Source organism: Pipistrellus hanaki (genome assembly GCF_964339955.1).
Source record: "Pipistrellus hanaki genome assembly, chromosome: 5".
NCBI lineage: Eukaryota > Metazoa > Chordata > Mammalia > Chiroptera > Vespertilionidae > Pipistrellus > Pipistrellus hanaki.
Genome location: NC_140507.1, coordinates 25,669,618 through 25,688,440, shown reverse-complemented (window position 1 = coordinate 25,688,440; position 18,823 = coordinate 25,669,618). Strand labels below are relative to the sequence as shown.

Sequence of the window (18,823 nt, the reverse complement as noted above, 5' to 3'; positions counted from 1 at the left end):
GAATAAGAATAGGAAATGATCAATGATAATTTTCTGTGCCTACTGCCAACCTACAATTGTCAACTTTCCAGAATTACAGTTGGCTTTTTCAAGGAACACAATATTCACCCTTGTACCCAGAAAATTCGCAGTCTGACTTTATCAGTGTGGTTGTTACTTTTTTTTAGCACATCGTCGTTGACTCTTGCAAAGCATTAATTTTTGTACTTTGAAAATTCCCTTTATCCCACAATTCCTTCTAGCTTATGTCACACTAAGTCCACATATCTTAGGAGACATAGCTGTCCAATATAGTCTATGTATACATTGATTTATGAACCAATAAATGTTTCATATACAGTTGAGATTTTAAATGAGCTTATCATAATTGGATCAAAGGAATACTAGTCTAGCTTGAGAGTACTGCAGAAAACCAATCATGGAAGGCTATGATGAAATTTTAATTATAAAGGATATTGAATATCCTAGGGTGACAACTCTGTTATAATAAATGTAACATTGAATTAGAAAGGAATCGAGATTTTTATCCAGTTTTTCCTGAAATCAACTCTGTATTCCTAGTAAACTATTGAACCATTCTATGCTTCAATTCTATGTCTTTTTTAAAGGCAATACCCCATTGTCTTGGGTTAACTGGATTTATTGGAGAATTACCCAATAGATTCAGATTTTAAAAAACCAAAAACACGCACACCTCAAAAGCCAAAGCATTACTTGATTGGGGAGTTTTGTGTATTTTTTCCCCTTATTCACTACTGAAAAGCTGAAGTTGGTATTAACCAATTTTAAGTTGTATGTACATCAAGTTAAATGATTTAAAAATCTTTGAGACCATTATTTCAGAGATGCTGTATAAATAGAGCCAGTACTAGATTTTCCTTTTCAATTCTGTCAGTCAAGTAGAGTATGCTTCCTTTACATATGTGTGTGTGTGTGTGTGTGTGTGTGTGTGTGTGTATAAGAGAAAGAAAGAGAGAGAGAGAGAGAGAGAGAGAGAGAGAGAGAGAGAGAGAGAGAGAATATGCAGAATATTGGATTTTCTATTTATTTTTACTCATCCCCCCTTCCTTCTCATGTTATCTGAATTTTTTTCTGGCTAATAACTATTTTTTTCTTTTTTATTGATATTTATATAGTGAAAGTTTTATATACTTCATCTCAATAAATATCTAGCTGCAATTGTTTGTATTAAGTACATGTTTTCCTCATTTTGTAAAGCTGAGGTTTGGAGAAATTAAGCAACTTTCCCAAGGACACATAATTAATAAACTGTAGAGCCTGATTTCTGAGTCTGGTTTTATGTGAAGCGAGATTCCTTTAAGGGGCCCCTATATAGGTTCATGACCTAAGCATCAGTGTGATTAAAAACGTTGAAGTGGGATTGTGGCCTGTTATTGCCGGTGGAATTTAACTCTAGATCTTACTACCTAAAAAATGTATTGTAAAGAAATTCTGAGGTTACCACAAAATTAAAGAATTTATGAGTCTTTTCTAAATAACTGCGATAAAATGAGCTTTCGTAAAGAAAGATTTTAGTTAATAATAATTACCTCATAAAAATGTCTTAACTTTTAATATTCACAGAAAACACAGTAAACCTCTACTTGGCTAATTTAGAGGATTTATACTTTACCTTATATTGTACACATAACTGCTGAAGGAATTATGTAACAAAATCTATCACAAGGAATACCGGAGTGGGATTTATATCAGAAAAGTCAAAATCATTTGTAAACCCCATTACTTAGGCAAATATTGTGGGTGGAAAGATGGTACTGAAAGAAGAGGTTGGGATATGAAATATAAATCTGTTTAGCATCATGATTTTGCTAAGGTCAGTCATTGAAAAAAACATATAGAAGATCCACCCTAGCTGGTTTGACTCAGTGGATAGAGCATTAGCCTGTGGAATGAAGGGTCCCAAGTTCAATTCCGGTCAAGGACACATACCCAGGGTTGTAGGCTTGACCCCCAGAAGAGGATGCACAGGAGACAGCCAATCAATGATTCTGTCTCATCATTGATGTTTCTGTCTCTCTCCCTCTCCCTACCTCTCTGAAATCAATTAAAAAATGTTTTGTTTTTTTTTAAAAAGAAAAACATATAGAAGATCCCATTGAAGTATTTTTTAAAAATTTAGTTGTGAAAACAATCCTATATAATAAAAGGATAATATGCAAATCAACTGAATGGTGGAACGACCAGTTGCTAAGACGTGTACTGACCACCAGGGAGCAGATGTTCAATGCAGCAGCTGGCCCCTGGTGGTCAGTGCATTTCCACAGGAGGAGTGCCAAGGGACTCGGGCCTAAGCCATCAGTTGGACAACCCCTGAGGGCCCCCAGACTGTGAGAGGGCACAGGCTGGGCGGAGGGACCCTTCCCCCGGCCCTCCCTCCCCCGCCCAAGTGCATGAATTTCATGCACCAGGCCTCTAGTTGAACATAAAATACTTAGAAACTAATAGCTTGAGACCTCTAATATAATTCTTTTTTAATTGAGGTATAATTGACATACAACATTATATTAGTTTTAGGTGTACAACATGATTTGGTTTTTGAATGATATGATTCATGATAAGGATCACATGTGTAGTGGTCTGATGCTGTATTAAAATCTCAAGAAATAGGGACATGGTAAAAAGCTTCCTGGAGATTCTGAGAAATTCCTTTGCCTTTTTTTGAGATCTAGTTTCTTCATTAATACTAATTAAATGAGATAATATGTATAGAAATAGAAGGAAAACTGTTAGTGCTAAGGCATCAGGATGTAAGGAGAACCCTAAAGCCAACAGTTACTTGATACACTGAGTGTATAAACAGAAACTTTTGAGCATTGACCCTTCTTAGGCAAAGGTAGAGGACTGTTTAGTATTTTTTTTTCTCCAAGCACCAAGCACAATGGTTATAGAAAGGAGAAACTATGGTCTTCTTTAGCCTGAGGTCATATCTTGGAAAATATTTCAAATCCAAGGTACTTCAACAATATCTACTTTTTTTTTTAATAGGAAAAAAAATGATTCAAATCAATGAATGCTTTGGCTAAAACCCACTTGGGAACAAGAACATTCTTTAGTGCCAACTTACCATCTTATTTTATTCTATGGCTAAAATCCCAAGAATTGCAAAGGAGAAACAGGGCCAAACAAAGTTTTCTATTAAAACAAAAGGCCCCAAAGTGATGAATGGAAACTTGGAACAGGTTTTAATGGCAATACTAGAAGCCAGAAATTAACTTAAATACAAACTTTACAAATTTCTGTCATGCATGAAATCTCAAATAGAATATTGGTAGTAATTTTAGTAAATTAGAAACATGGCTTAACCTAGGCAGTTGTTATTTGTATTTCAGAGACCTCAGTCTGCTGCTGGATTGGCTTGGAAACTTAATGCTTCTCTGTCTTGAGTCATTGATAAAATGTTGAATGGATGAGATTAATGGTGGGTGGATCTCTGCAGTTACCTATTAGACTTCTCCTTCCAAATTGAAGCATTCCATTAATAAGCATTCTTTGACATTATTATTCAAACAATTATAAAATCACCTAACTATCCTGTCTTACAGTCTTTCTTTTTTCATTTTGTTTGCAAGGATTCCATAGTCCATGAAACAGACAATGTTTCATGGGTTAGGTGGGTTTGAAGATGGATCTTGAAGTCTACGTAAGATTCAGAAAGGGGGAAAGAAAATAAGTTATTTCTATTTGAGAGAATTGAACAAGTAAAAATGTAAATTTAGTTCTGTTTAAAAAACATTAATTAAGACTCTCTGGCCCAGCCAGCATGGCTCAGTGGCTGAGTGTTGATCTATGAACCAGGAAGTCATGGTTTAATTCCCACTCAGAGCACATGCCCAAGTTGTGGGCTTGATTCCCAATGTGGGGCATGCAGGAGGCAACTGATGAATGATTCTCTCTCATCACTGATATTTCTATCTCTGTCTCCCTCTTCCGTCCTCTCTGAAATCAATAAAAATGTATTTAGAAAAAGTATCTCTGTGCCAAGTCTACAGGGCGCTGCAGATGATAGCATGTTTAGGAACTTGTCTGTACTCTGTTGCTAAAGTATTTTTTGTTAAAATACATTTTATTGCTTTTTTACAGAGAAGAAGGGAGAGGGATAGAGAGTTAGAAACATTGATCAGCTGCCTCCTGCACACCCCCTACTGGGGATGTGCCCATAACCAAGCAAGGTACATGCCCTTGACTGGAATCAAATTTGGGACTCTTCAGTCTGCCGGTGGACACTATCCACTGAGCCAAACTGGTCAGAGCTGTTGCTAAAGTATTTTCACATATCCTAAAAGGTGAATATCTTGTGAGGAAATAAATACCTTGAAGGAATACTGATGACAGAAGTCCCTTTTGCTTGATAATATAGGAGGGGACTGGTTTTTGTTTCCAAACTATAGGATAAGTTCTCAAAATAATTGGGAAAGCATGACATTGGTGCACGCCCATCTTCCCCATCACCATTGACTTCCTATCTGGCATAGTTACAGGTGCTTATCTGTATTTGATACCTAAAGGGCCTTGCCATATATAGACTGTCAACTAAGATATGGTCTGATGATGATAATAAAGTGTTGCATTTTAATAAGAATAGTAATATTATACTTGTCAGTCACTATGCAGATTATTTCATATATATCATTTCATATAATCATAATGACCCTATGAGTTTTACTTAACATTGTCTTCCTCAATTAAAATGAGTAAACTGAAGCTTAGGTTAAGTAACATGGCCAAGGCCACATAGTTAGTCATTGGCAGAGGTATGGCTGACTCCAAAGTCTATGTTCCTAATCACTGTGCTATACTGCTTTGTAACAGGGAGCTCTTGAATATCCAAGGGAAGGGAATGCATAATGGTGTGTGTAGTCAAGGCATTAGCACCAGTATTTGTCGACAGGGCACTTGCCAGCAGTCTAAGCAATCCCATTCCACCAACTAATAAGATTGACAGGAGGCTAAGTATAATAGTATGAAGATAGTGTTTGCCTTCTCAGTCTTTGAGGGAATAAATACTAGTTAAAGCTTATGACCCTGACACATCAAAATGGACAACCTGGCAGGTGCCCTTGCTGGAAGATGACAAAATCGCTAAAAGACAAGCCCTGATTTCTCTCCGAAGATGTGACCCTTGGAGACTTCCATTAAAAATACCACCAAGCCTCTATCACTTTAATCTCTTCCTTAAGTGCCTGTGATCTTTCCTGGGGCACAGGTCCATGCATGGTCAGTACCCAGTGGCCAGGTTTCTGAGCTGTGGGCAGGGGAGGCAGCCACTGTGAGGGGCTGGGAGGAGATGAGGGAAGAAAAGGTCACTCTTCCTGACAACTTACAACTTGATCCCACTTATAAGCCATTTATTTCCAGAAATAAGTGATGGGTGAAGACAAAGGCCATTTCATGAGCTTGAGAGTTTAAGGCTTTCTGAGCTCAAATTACCACAGCAAACAGAGACACGGTTACAGTAGGGACATTTTGGGAGGAAGCAGAGAGGGAGAAGCCAGAGACCTAAGAAGGAAGACAGAAATAGAAGGTGATGGAAGTTGCTTCCCACTCTGTTCTCTTGAGGGAGCAAAGAGGACAAATAAGAAGCAGCAGTGACAGGAGGAAGCCGGGAGCTTCTCTGGAATACAATTGGTTAGGTTGTCAGCGAGGGTAGCTGATGGGTGGGAGGAAGGGATGTGCGAGTCCAGGCCTTTGAAATCTGGGTGTCAGGATCATTGCCTTGGCCTCTTCAGCTATCCCCTCAGGAAGGAGAGGATGCCAAATGTGGGGTCTTATCCTGGCTTTGTTCCAGTTCATTGCTAGCAAATGACCCACAGAGGAAGATGCTGAAAGTGAGAGGATGCTAGGAGACGAAGAGCAAGGACATTTTAGTGAGTGCTTTTTGCATGTGGGGCAGTGGGTTTTACACTCTGTGGAGGAGATGAGAGGGTCTGGGTAGAGCGTATGTTCAGAGCAGAGCTGCAGAGGCAATGACACAGCGCAGAAAGGCTTCCTGTGGTCCTCCTGCCTCCTTGCTCACTGAAGAGGAGAAGTTGTCTTTTTGTTGCCTCTGCAGCCACGTATGGTGGAGTCTGAGGGGAACCGAAGCTCAGAGTGTATTTATGGAAGACGAACTGCAGCCATAGAAATTGCTGGCTAAGTAAGATAAACCCCAGCCTCCACATTTTGCTTAATAACAGCGGACTTTCCACAGCAAAGCGTTAATGGAGCCCGAATTCCAGCCAGGCTCCAGAGATCAAGAGTAACTCTCTTGATTTAATGGTTTTGCAAGCTCTTGGGGACACTGTCATCCATTAAAGAAAAAAAATCTAAATCACTCTGGAAAAGAACAAAGAAAATGTCATGGGTGACAAGTGAAAAATATTTGAAGTAAAATTAGGAAAAACTTGAGGAAAGAATCTCTTTAAAATTTTACCAGATCCCCGCCCCCCCTACTATGATAAAAAAAAAAAAAAAAAAAAGGATCAAATAAGAGCCTTAGCCTGCAGCTTCCTGGGGCCAAATTTTTAAAGAGAGAATTCTAAAACCTGAAATATTGTCTCTTTGCCAAGGCACACACTGAAAGGAAGGGCCACACGGCTAGGATCAGACTGAGTGTTGAATCCAGGATCCTAGTTTTAGGTTAGAAAGAAGACGGCACTCTCCCCACCCCCACCCCCCTTTGCCCTAGAAGTTGAACACATTCTGCAATACTTTACGGTTTTCCAGGGGAAATGACCCCAACACTTCTCCTGGAAACCGTAAGTATTGCAGAATAATCAACCCCCATCATTAGTAACCCCAGAGCACCCACCCCCCGCCCCCCCAAGCCCCCCGCCCCCCGTGCGTTTGTTTCCTTTTAATGTGGAGCCGCCATCCAGGTGCCCTACTCCGCTAAGGCCTTCCGCTTATTTTCCTAAATTGCGCTTGGAAATTTTTTACTGGGGAGGAGAGGGGGGAGCTGACAGCCCGAGCCCTAGAGACAACTGCTTTCCCCACCATAATCTCCTTACTAGACCCGGTGCGCGGCGGAGGGGCCGTGCCGCCCGGCTGAGCAGGGCGGTGGGGGCGGGGAGAAGGGAGTGGCCACGTCCCCGCGGTCTGCTGGGATCCGCCGGGTCCGGAGTGCGGGAGTTGGGGCTGGAGTGGCTGGAGCGACTGAGCCATTCGTGTTGCTGTTCGCTATCTCGGTGGAATCGGACCCGGGCCGGCAGAGCACTGCCCCCTCCCCTCGGCTTCCTTTCCCTCCCCCTTGGCGGCGGTGGCTCCTGGAAGCGAAGCCAAGCGGAGCGGCTGGGAGGCGAGCGGAGGGGATGGGATCCGGGGAGTCAGCCGGGCGGCGGGGCGCGGAGCCCTCCGGAGGGCCTGCGAGGGGAGCGGCCCCCGGCGTCTGCTAGCGCGGGAGCCGCGGGGAGCACGAGCGGAGGCCGGGCCGGGCGGGCGAGGAGCACGGCTGGCGAAGCTGCTGCCTCCGGCCCTGCCCGGCTCCTCCGCCGCAGCCGGCGGCTATGGAGCTGGCGGACAGCAGATCTGGGGCGACAGAGCCTGTCCGCCTCCGGCCGCCCATGTCCTGGCTGCTGCCGCTGCTGCCGCTGTCTCTCCTGCTGCTGCTGCCGGGCCCAGCGGCCTCCCAGCTGCGATACTCGGTGCCGGAGGAGCAGGCACCTGGCGCGCTGGTGGGCAACGTGGCCAGCGCGCTGGGGCTGGAGCTGCGGCGCCTGGGACCCGGCTGCCTGCGCATCAACCATCTGGGGTCGCCCAGTCCGCGCTACCTGGAGCTGGACCTGACCAGCGGGGCGCTCTTCGTCAACGAGCGCATCGACCGGGAGGCGCTGTGTGAGCAGCGGCCTCGCTGCCTGCTCGGCTTGGAGGTGCTGGCGCACAGCCCCGTGGCGGTGAGCGCCGTGGAGGTGGAGGTCCTGGACATCAATGACAACTCGCCGCGCTTCCCGCGGCCCGACTACCAGCTGCAGGTGAGCGAGTCGGTGGCTCCCGGAGCGCGCTTTCACATCGAGAGCGCGCAGGACCCCGACGTGGGCGCCAACTCGGTGCGGACCTACGAGCTCAGCCCCAGCGAGCACTTCGAGCTGGACCTGAAACCCCTGCAGGAGAACAGCAAGGTGCTGGAGCTGGTGCTGCGCAAGGGCCTGGACCGGGAGCAGGCGGTCTGGCACCACCTGGTTCTCACAGCCGTGGACGGGGGAAGCCCAGCCCGCTCGGGCACGGCCCAGATCTCCGTGCGTGTCCTGGACACGAATGACAATTCTCCCTCCTTCGACCAGTCCACCTACCGCGTCCAGCTTCGCGAGGACGCGCCCCCGGGCACATTGGTGGTGAAGCTGAATGCCTCGGATCCGGACGAGGGCTCCAACGGAGAGCTGGGGTATTCCCTGAGCAGCTACACGTCGGACAGGGAGAGGCAGCTCTTCAGCATCGATGCCAGCACAGGGGAAGTGCGGGTGAGTGGGGCGCTGGATTATGAGGAGGCCTCTTCCTATCAGATCTATGTGCAGGCGACTGACCGGGGTCCGGTGCCCATGGTGGGCCACTGCAAGGTGCTGGTGGAGATCGTGGACGTGAATGATAATGCACCGGAAGTGGTGCTCACAGACCTGTACAGCCCGGTGCCCGAGGATGCTGCACCCAACACCGTGGTGGCCCTCCTCAGCGTCAATGACCAAGACTCAGGCCCCAACCGGAAAGTGAGCCTGGGCCTGGAGGCCGCACTGCCTTTCCGACTGAATGGCTTTGGGAACTCCTACACACTGGTGGTGAGTGGCCCGCTGGACCGGGAGCGGGTGGCTGCCTACAACATCACAGTGACAGCCAGGGACGGGGGAGTGCCACAGCTCACGTCCCAGAGGACACTGCAGGTGGAGGTCTCCGACATCAACGACAACCCACCAAGCTTCCCCAAGGACTCCTACTCCGTCTATGTCCAGGAGAACAATTTGCCGGGGGTGTTGCTCTGCACTGTCCAAGCCACAGACCCCGATGCGAAGGAGAATGCAGAGGTGACCTACTCCCTCCTGGAGAGGGAGATTCAAGGGCTGCCCGTCACCTCCTATGTCTCCATTGACAGTGCCAGTGGCAACCTTTATGCTGTCAACTCCTTTGACTATGAGAAGTTTCGGGAGTTCTTCGTGACCGTGGAGGCCCAAGACAAGGGAAGCCCACCCCTGAGCAGCACTGTGACCGCCAACGTGTATGTGGTGGATGTGAATGACCATGCCCCTTCCATCCTGTACCCTACCTCAACCAATTCGTCAGCAGCCATTGAGATGGTGCCTCGGACTGCCTCTGCTGGCTACCTGGTCACCAAAGTCATAGCCATGGACTCAGACTCTGGGCAAAACGCTTGGCTCTTTTACCATCTGGCCCAGACTTCTGATTCAGACCTTTTCAAGGTAGAACTGCACACAGGAGAAATTAGGACTACCAGGAAGATGGGAGATGAGAGTGGAACCACTTTCAACCTGACCGTGGTGGTCCGAGACAACGGAGAGCCATCCCTGTCAGCCTCGGTGTCCATTACAGTCGCTGTGGTGGATAGAGTTTTCAAAATCCTCCCTGATACTCAGAGACGTGTTAGGAGTCCTCAGACATTCTCTGAAATCACACTTTATCTCATAATAGCATTAAGCACAGTGTCTTTTATATTTCTTTTGACAATCATTGTCTTGAGCATCATCAAGTGCTACCGCTACACTGCATATGGCACCCCGTGCTGTGGAGGCTTCTGTGGAGTGAGGGAGCGGTGCTCTGCAGAACTGTACAAACAGGCCAATAACAACATTGATGCCAGGATACCGCATGGCCTCAAAGTGCAGCCTCACTTCATCGAAGTGCGAGGGAATGGCTCCCTCACCAAGACCTACTGCTACAAGGCCTGTCTGACAGCAGGCTCAGGGAGTGACACTTTCATGTTTTACAACACAGGGGCACAGACAGGACCTGGGCCTGGGGGAGCTCAAGCAGCAGCAAGTGACAACAGGCACCTCACAGGCCAAAGTGGACAGAGTGCTGGGAACCTGATTATTCTAAAAAATGAGGCTGTTTCTCAAAATGAGGTGAGATAGTAGTTGCGGGGGGGTGTCTTCCATAAAGTCATGCGTTTTTCACACACCCCTCCGGCCCCCAGTATCATATGGGTGTTTTTTTTTTTTTAACAGGGACAGGGGTTATCTGGTAAACTGAGTATATATTGTATATAGCACGTGTGCTTTGATTATAATCTGCTGTTTCCTCTATAGAAAAGTAATCCTTCACAGTTGTTTTACTTTCCATTTTCTTTATAGATATCAAGACTTGACCATAACATTGCTTGGGAAAATAAGGATTAGTCTTAAATATTTGATATTAAAATACAGCTCTGTAGAGAAATAGTACCAGCTCGAGAATAAAATGATGCTATAGTGCATAACATTAGGAGATTCAAGGAGAAATAGCCTCCCTAGATTAAAGGGTTTGTAGTCAGACAAATATTTAACACGTAGATCAGTGTAAAACAAATGGTTCATGTAGCCAATTGCCCCCAAGCAATAATAATAAAAGCATAATATGCTAATTAGACCAGATGTCCTTCCGGACATCCTTCCAGACAACCTTCTGGACAAAGCGGGGGGGTTCGAGGGAAGTCCAGGTCCCAGGTGCGTGCCGGTGGCTGGAGGGAAGCCTGGGCCATGGGTGCCAGAGGGAAGCCAGTGCTGGCAGTTGGGGGGCGGGGGGGGGAGGAAGGCCTATACTTGCATGAATTTCATGCATCAGGCCTCTAGTGTTATATAAAGGGAAAGTTCTCTTTTGAAATGCTATAGGAGTGTTGGTTTTTAAAAGCTCTGAAGCCTCTATTTGCAATAGCTACAAATGCCTTGGAAAATGGATGGCTTACTGTACATGAAAGACAGGTGTTTGTAACTACAGTAGTTTTAAGTGGGCATAAGGCCAGCCTGCTCGTTGTTGTTAACAATGTCTGTAAGTTATTGGACAGTGCATGCATGTGTGGATGTGTTTATGTAGGTGTTTGTCTCAATAAGCATGCCTGAAATAATATAGATCTGCTTTGTGGTCCTTTAAACTTGGATTTCAGAAGCCAGAAATTTCTCCACCAATAGTGATGAATTGTTATCTTCTTACACCACTACTTTATAGTAATTGTCCCTCCTATAATTTTGTGATGCATTTTTATTGCCATTTTGCTGTCTTTGTTTTAATGTGCATAGTTTCACATTCTAAATCCATGCTAAACTTGAGGAAAGTAATACATATATACAGAACACCCTCCCCCCCCAAACACACACACACACACACACACACACACACACACACACACACCCCAAACCAGAGCTGGGTTGAGAGAATTTTCTGTGTACATTGTAGGCAGATTTATCAGAAGAGCCTGATGTTAGTCAGTGCTGAGCAGCCATGGGAGGCAGATTGAAGATTAAGAAAAGCAGGAGGGAAAATCAAGGAACTTCTAGAATTCTTTAGATCATAGCTTTTGGAAGCATGTCAAAGGGATTGACTTTAAATGAGGGTGCTGTAAGATATTTGCTTAACAAATTCCTGTGAAACCCTCTTGGGCCTGGGGTAGGCCACAGATGATGAAGAGGGATGGAGAGCAGGCCAGACAAGCTTTGCCACCAGCTGTGAGCAGAAAGCTCAAGGGAATGACATGCTTACCCTCTATCTCTTGGCTCAAAGCTTGGGGGCACTTGGCTACATGAACCATCTGTTTTACACTGACCTATGTGTTAAGTATTTGTCTGACTACAAACCCTTTAATCTAGGGAGCGAATTCTATGAGAAAAGTGCTTGCTCTTGTGAGAGTTTGGCAGGAGAGTGCATGATTTTGATGAAGGCAAATTTCTGCCAGACACTCTGGGAAACCCAGTGACGGGCCCTAAGACCTACAGATCCTGAAATTGTTGCAGTGGTGGGGGGAGAGTGTCACATTGTCATAGCATGGCAACATGGGAACAAAAATCACTCAACTCTGAAAGCCGTCACTGCTAGATCAACCTGCTAAATCCCCATGTTAGGCTTTCTCTTTTCCATACCTAGTTACTGCAGATGGCGGGGGAGTCTGGGGTGCAATGAAGGCCATGTGCCTACATTAAAATCAGATGGGGGTCGGAGAGGATGAGTAAGGGAATTTGCACTTACCGACTACCCTGCTATATGAAAATATTCTACTTTGCAATATATGTATGGTTTCATTACTTGAAAATCACATTAAACATCAATAATGCGAGGAAGCAAGCTTAGAGAGGTTGTGACATATGATTCACTCTGCTTGTAGTATTTTAACTCATGTCTGTCTGAGTACAAAGACTATATTGTTTGAAATAGCATGAGTTTACAAGAATCCCAATATTTATACTCCTTCTGACCTGGGATACTCAGGCATTTAGGTTACTACTACTAGGTTCACCTAGTAGTGTAAATTAATTGCTTTTGGGAAAAGAGTAATTCCTTGCATAGAAGTAGGCCACAAATGGTAGGATCAATGAGTAAAAATGTTACTACCAAGCTAATATATTTTTACTTGTTTATTTGTTTTACAATTTGCACAACCTATTAAGATCTTTTATCTTGGTTCTTTCCCTGACTCCTCTCTTGCTGCTTATTAAACACCAGCATTTAACAGCCCACTCTAATCTCTTGATGAGTTTCACCCCCCAGTGAACCACTTGTGCAATGAGGTTTTTGAAGTAACTATTTGGGAATAGGGAAGAATTTCTCTTCAGAGATTTCTGAAAACCTGATTCTGAATGCAGTTAGCACTGCTTTCAGAGTCTCCAAGAAAGGAATCAAATCTTCTGGTGAATTCTGTGCAGTTATGGTCCTGTGACTACTACTGAATCCCTTTGAGCACTCTGGGCAGATTTGTTTAACTGGGCCTCAGTGGGACCAGTAGGTACAATATGTGAAAACCGCCAAAAGACTAGCAGAAATGAGTTATTTTGCATTCACTTTCATTTATTTTCAAAGCAATTAGTAGTCACCAAATCTTCAGTTATTTCAGCCACTGTGTATACAGATTTACCCTAGTTCTAGGTGCAGTGGCCTGGAGAGTTAACACTTTTTGTTAAGTGGCTCCTAGTTTATTTCCCCCCTGGACTAACTTTTCTCTCCAATAACTCTGTCCTGGATCAGAATTTACATTTACTGTGAAGTGTTATGGTGGCAAATTTGTAAGAAGTGCACAATGGGCAGAATAGGCGAAGAAATTGTAACTGTGAGCTTTCTATTCCAGTGTTCCATCCTTGAGTGGGTGAGGCTGTTTTGTTTTGCCATTTCCATATTGGTTATAGGACTGTTCTTCTGAGAAAAGGCTAATTTTCTTTTGTATGCTAATAGAATAATTTCTTCAAATTACCTCCTTTTCCCCTTTTCTGCAGATATGCTGAGCCAGATGGAATTGTGGCTGAGCTCTTCTCTGTCTCTTTATCTTGTACATATTCTGACTGATGAAGAAATCTATTTATTGTAGCTTGAATGTCATTGGCTTACCCTTTCCTCTGACCCAGGAGTGAGCCGTCATATGGGCATCTGGTCTACCTCAGAACACTCTGCAGGGACACAGTCTGGCATATTATAAATTGTCTATTGGCATGCTGTCTGCTTGACAGAAGAGCAGAGTCAGTTCTGGATACTTGCCTTGGTTGGCCACCAATTTTTGCTTTCACTTGGAGGTCAGGGTGATATCAGTTTGTAAATGTTTGAGGAAAAATTGTCATCACCATGCCCAGAGGTTGAACTAAATTTAATGGGGACTTACAGGTGTCTTTGTGACTTTTGTAGGACTTCACCTGTCCCCATGCATATTATAGTGTGAGTACAAATTTAGCTTATTCACATAACATTTTGAGCATTGTAATCTTTAATCATGATTTCAAAAATCAAAGGCCAAGAGAAATTCTTAGTGTTTTAAATTTGAAAGCCTAAATGTTATACAAGTTTTTCTTTCAAGAATTTGGACTTGAGAAATGCAAAGAAATATCTGACATTGCAAAGGTGACTAGAAATGTTAGTCCTTTGGCACATAAGCAGCCTCAGTTTGTTTCTGGCCTTGCAGGGTCAGAACTCTGGGCTCCAGGGAAGTGAAACTGTGAGTGAGAGAGTAACTGCTGTGTTAGCAGGCTGTGCATTCAGAATTAAGCAAACCTAGTACTTTCTGTTGTACTGAAACCTATTAGGTCTCTTTTAAAGTCATATTTATTTTACTTTCCTGTTCTGTGAATTAGGGGGTTGTAAATGGCTTCAGAAGCAAATATTTAACCTAGACTTCTCATGTTTATCATCTTTTTACTTTGCTTTACTAGACAACTAATAGGTAACAATGGCTATTTTAAATGTTAGATTCCTTTTTGCCTTAATAACAGTCTGTATGTTTATTTTCTATTGCTTTGTAAGAAATCGCTACCAATTGTTAAAAACAATACTCATTTATTATCTCAGGGCCTTCACGAAATGACTGGGTTCTCTGCTCAGGTTTTCACAAGGCTGAAATCAACATGGCAGCTGGGCTGAGCTCTTTTCTGGAGGCTTTGAGGAAATAATCTGCTTTTGAGCTCATCCAGGTTGTTGGCAGAATTCAGTTGCTTGAGGATGGAGAGCCCCATTTTTCACTGTTGGCTGTAGATCACTCTCAGCTGTTAAAGGTTGCTCTCCAGCCCTTGCCCATGGCCCCCAACATCTTATAGTGGAGAATCTTCTCTCACATAGAATCCCGCTCATGCTTCAAATATCACTGATATCTGTCTCTGATCTCTAGACCCAGATTTAAAAGGCTCGTGTGAGTAGGCTGTTCCCTCCTAGATGATCCTCCTTTCTTAAGTCAATTGTGCCATGTAACATAACTTAATATGGAGTAAGATCCATCATATACAGTCTTGGAGATTATTCAGGGTATATGCACTGTGGTGTGTGGATCTTGGGGGGCAATTTTAGGATTCTGCCTATCATTGTTTATATCAATGTTCACAGAGTATCACTGGGAAAAATCTACAGTGGATAATCCTTAATAGAGTCCTATTAGGAAGGAAAATGAGATGTCCTTCCTAGTCTCATGTTTCAGAGGGCCATTTATTGATAGCTGCAACATGAATTTTCATGATAAGAAGAAAGCATATTATTTCCTGAGTAGACCTATGACTTTATGAATGACATAGGGTATTTTTTTAAAATATATTTTATTGATTCTTTGCAGAGAGGAAGGGAGAGGGATAAAGAGTCAGAAACACTGATGGGAGAGAAATATCGATCGGCTGCCTCCTGCACACCCCCTACTGGGGATGTGCCTGCAACCCAGGTACATGCCCTTGACTAGAATCAAACCTGGGACCCTTCAGTCCGCAGGCTGACACTTTATCCACTAAGCCAAACCAGTTAGGGCAACATAGGGTACTTTTAAAATACATCTTTATTGATTTCAGAGAGGAAGGGAGAGGAAGAGCGAGATGGAAACATCAATGATGGAAATCATTGATCGGGTGCCTCCTGCACACCCCCTACTGGGGACCAAGCACACAACCGGGGCATGTGCCCCAACTGGGGATTGAACCGTGACCTCCTGGTTCATAGGTCACTTATGCTCAACTGCTGAGCCACTCCAGCCAGGAGATATAGGGTATTTTTAACCTATTTTATTTTATATCTGTCTTGGAAAAGGTGATTCGCTTTTCTGTAGATCAAATATGCTATGGTAAAAGTAAAAAAATATCATTGCAGGATAAGTAAAATCTTTGTGTAATTTGGATAGAAACTTAAATGAGTTTTGTTTATCAGTTAATATAGAATACCTACTTGAGTTTCTTCACATTTGAAATTGTGTGATCATGATTCTACTAAAGGACTAAGCTTTGGAACATTAGACCATACTGGGGCTTTTCTCCAATAGAAATTAAGCATAGTCCTGTGATGTATCACCCAAGAATTAAATAATGGCAATTAGTTCAAGGCCTTAATATATGTGTTCACTGTGTCAAATGTATAAGAAATCAGCCTTTCAACTTGAAATTTTTCCAAGTTTTTGATATATATATATATATATATATATATATATATATATATATATATATATTATTATTGATTTTTTACAGAGAGGAAGGGAGAGAGATAGAGAGCTAGAAACGCTGATGAGAGAGAAACATCAACCAGCTGCCTCTTGCACACCCCCTACCGGGGATGTGCCCGCAACCAAGATACATGCCCTTGCCCGGAATCGAACCTGGGACCTTTCAGTCCGCAGACCGCTCTACCACTGAGCCAAACCGGCTTCGGCTCCAAGTTTAATCAAATTTGGGTAAAATCTGTATACATTTCATTTTAATTTTGTACTATGTTAATATAAAGCAATATCTGGGAAATTCAGAAGTAAAACAGAGAAAAAATTTAAAAATATATAATTTCATGTAAATTTATTTAAAACACAAACTTTCACATTAGGGAGACCTAAAACAACTATCAGCCAAATCCATCACTTAGGCAAGTAACTTAATCTCTCTAAAACATATTTCTCATTTTTATAATTTAAGTACAGTATTGTTACATGATAGTTTATTTACTCAAAAACATTTTTAAAAACCTAAAAATACCTGAATCCTGCTAGGCTCTAAGGACATAGCTCTGTATTATGCATATTTCAGGATACTTTTGGTTTATGAACAAAACAGATAAATCATCTTTATAAAATATATTGTGTAACAAAGAATGTGTTAGGATAAATGCAATGATACATAAAAGTGCTTATCCCATTGCCTAGTGTGGATACTTCAAACATTTATTGCTTTCTTCCTTACCTTTTTCCTGCCTGATCTTACTGCCATCATAACTATGATTCTGGCAAATGAAGTTAAGAAGCATCTTGGCTGCTGATGGTCTATTCTAGAAAATAGCAGCATGACAAATTAAATGTTGCTGAGGAAGTGTGTTTGTGTGATGAACTGAATTTCCTGGTCAGTCCTGCTAGAACTTTGCCATTCAGCAAAATGAGGCTGGTGATTTCATTCTAAATATCAAGCTGCAGCAATTTTCATCATGAATGTTACCCAATCATTGAAAAATTGGCAACATTAATTCAACAGATGTCCAAGTCTTTCTTGAAGGAAGGTTCTCACAACTGACAAGCTGATGCTAAGGCTGCTGACAGTAAGGTGAAAGATGGTGATGATCTGATTAATAAAAAGTATTTCAGTCCTATTTTCAAGTTTATAAAAGGATTTGCAAATAGCTTCTCTTCTGTTCTTTCTAACACCACTGGTATAAATGGGAACCCTCTCCTTTTGTCTGTAGGCGGTTTTATGCTACTATATATGGACTATCCATAGCATTTTGTGAACTTAAAATAAAATGAAGATGAAGCAGCTTGCATATTCATATGTTGCCAATAGATTGGAAAGGACCAGAGAGGACCGTTAATGCATGGAGACATAAAGCTGTAGCTTTTCCTGGGCCTTGACTTTTGCTGAATCTTTGAATACCATTTAACCATCTCAAAGTCTTTCTGGAAGTTGAGCTGCTAATCACTTCTCTAGATGTTGGGAAGAAATGTGGTTATGAAATACTGTGCATCCTGTGAATGAACTATAAGAATGATAGGAACAAGAATTATTGGCATTTTGAAATAGTTTATTGGTATTACTGTGGCTGTGTCTACTAAATATGATCATTATAATCCAGAGGAAAATATAAAATACAATCTCTGTCTCTCATCTTTTCACTCAAATAGAACTCAGTATTTCGTGACAGGGCCACTTTGAGAGGAACATCTATCACGGGTTTTTCATATAAAACTTTTGCTAATTGACACAATATGGTGATAATCATTGATTTTTGTACCCACTGATTCCTGAGTAGTTTCTATTCAGCACATAATTCCCAAAACAGTATTTATGTGCCCATGTCTTCCTCTTTGTCTCCTCCACTTTGGATTGACAGCTTGTGGACACATGGCAGCAGATCTTTCCAACACATTGGTGGTGTAGAATGAGCCGTCTTTTTACATGTCAGCTACTCCCTGTGAAACAGTTAGAGCTTAGGGAACAGCAGCTGAGAGAGGAGGTAAAGGACTCAGAGAAGCAGAGAATTTTATGGAAAGGATTATGTAGCAAAACAAGGTCAAACTGCACTGTGGTTTGTTTTCCTCTTCCTAGCATTCCTCTTCAATCTGCAGCAGAGGCAGTTAGTTATCAGTTGCTGGCATTATGATGGGGCATGTCTTGCTGGATCAAACATGCTGCAGTCTACAAACCCAGCAGCGGATTGCAGTGCTCTGCAGTCCAGCCAGACCAGCAGAGCCTGTGTAGTCATGTGCCCTGTACAGCTCAAACGCCAAACTGGGGATGTGCCCCTAATGGGGCGTTTAGGGCAAAAGTAACAAAAGCTTTTCCTGTCTCAAAACAGATGGCCCTTCCCCAGTGCTGCTTCAAGAATACAGACCTGTTTTCAGTGAGGTGGAGCCAAAGCTGGTCCTCACAGCATCGTTAAATCTGATTTTCGGTGATATTTAGCCTGTGCAGGGACCCTGACGAGATAATCTAATTTTCTCCTGAGCTGTTATATATATGGATATCATCTTAATGTGACACATGAAATGGCTCCTTCAGTACTTTTATTTTTTTAGATGCATGGAAATATTTAAGAAACAACTAATCAATGAACATCATCACCAGGAGATAACATTGTTTGGTTATATTAACAAAAACTCCCTCTGTGATTTTTCAGCCACGACAGCCCAATCCTGACTGGCGTTACTCTGCCTCCCTGAGAGCAGGAATGCACAGGTATGTATTTTTCTCCTTCCTTTACCCAGAGGTATCTTGAACTT

At 43.1% G+C, this 18,823-nt stretch overlaps 2 protein-coding genes across 3 annotated transcripts in view; both read left to right on the top strand.

Annotated features, from left to right (window-relative positions):
- The window catches only part of LOC311622553 (protocadherin alpha-2-like), a gene marked incomplete at its 3' end in the record, with an annotated part of 140,560 nt that overhangs the window by 99,668 nt on the left and 22,069 nt on the right, over positions 1 to 18,823 (top strand). The window contains exon 3 of the mRNA XM_084883822.1: positions 18,721 to 18,779. Coding sequence (XP_084739948.1) covers positions 18,721 to 18,779 — 59 coding nt within the window. The remainder of the gene's footprint in view (positions 1 to 18,720; positions 18,780 to 18,823) is intronic.
- Positions 7,057 to 13,654, top strand: PCDHAC2 (protocadherin alpha subfamily C, 2; the record flags this gene model as incomplete). Of its 2 annotated transcripts, XM_084884968.1 has the most annotated exons (2): positions 7,057 to 10,064; positions 13,395 to 13,654. In XM_084884968.1, the coding sequence occupies exons 1-2, from the start codon at positions 7,503 to 7,505 to the stop codon at positions 13,401 to 13,403; spliced, it is 2,571 nt and encodes an 856-aa protein (XP_084741094.1). In that variant the 5' UTR covers positions 7,057 to 7,502. The 2 variants fall into 2 exon arrangements, with proteins under 2 accessions (XP_084741094.1, XP_084741095.1); XM_084884969.1 differs by lacking the exon at positions 13,395 to 13,654 and having other exon boundaries at positions 7,057 to 10,073.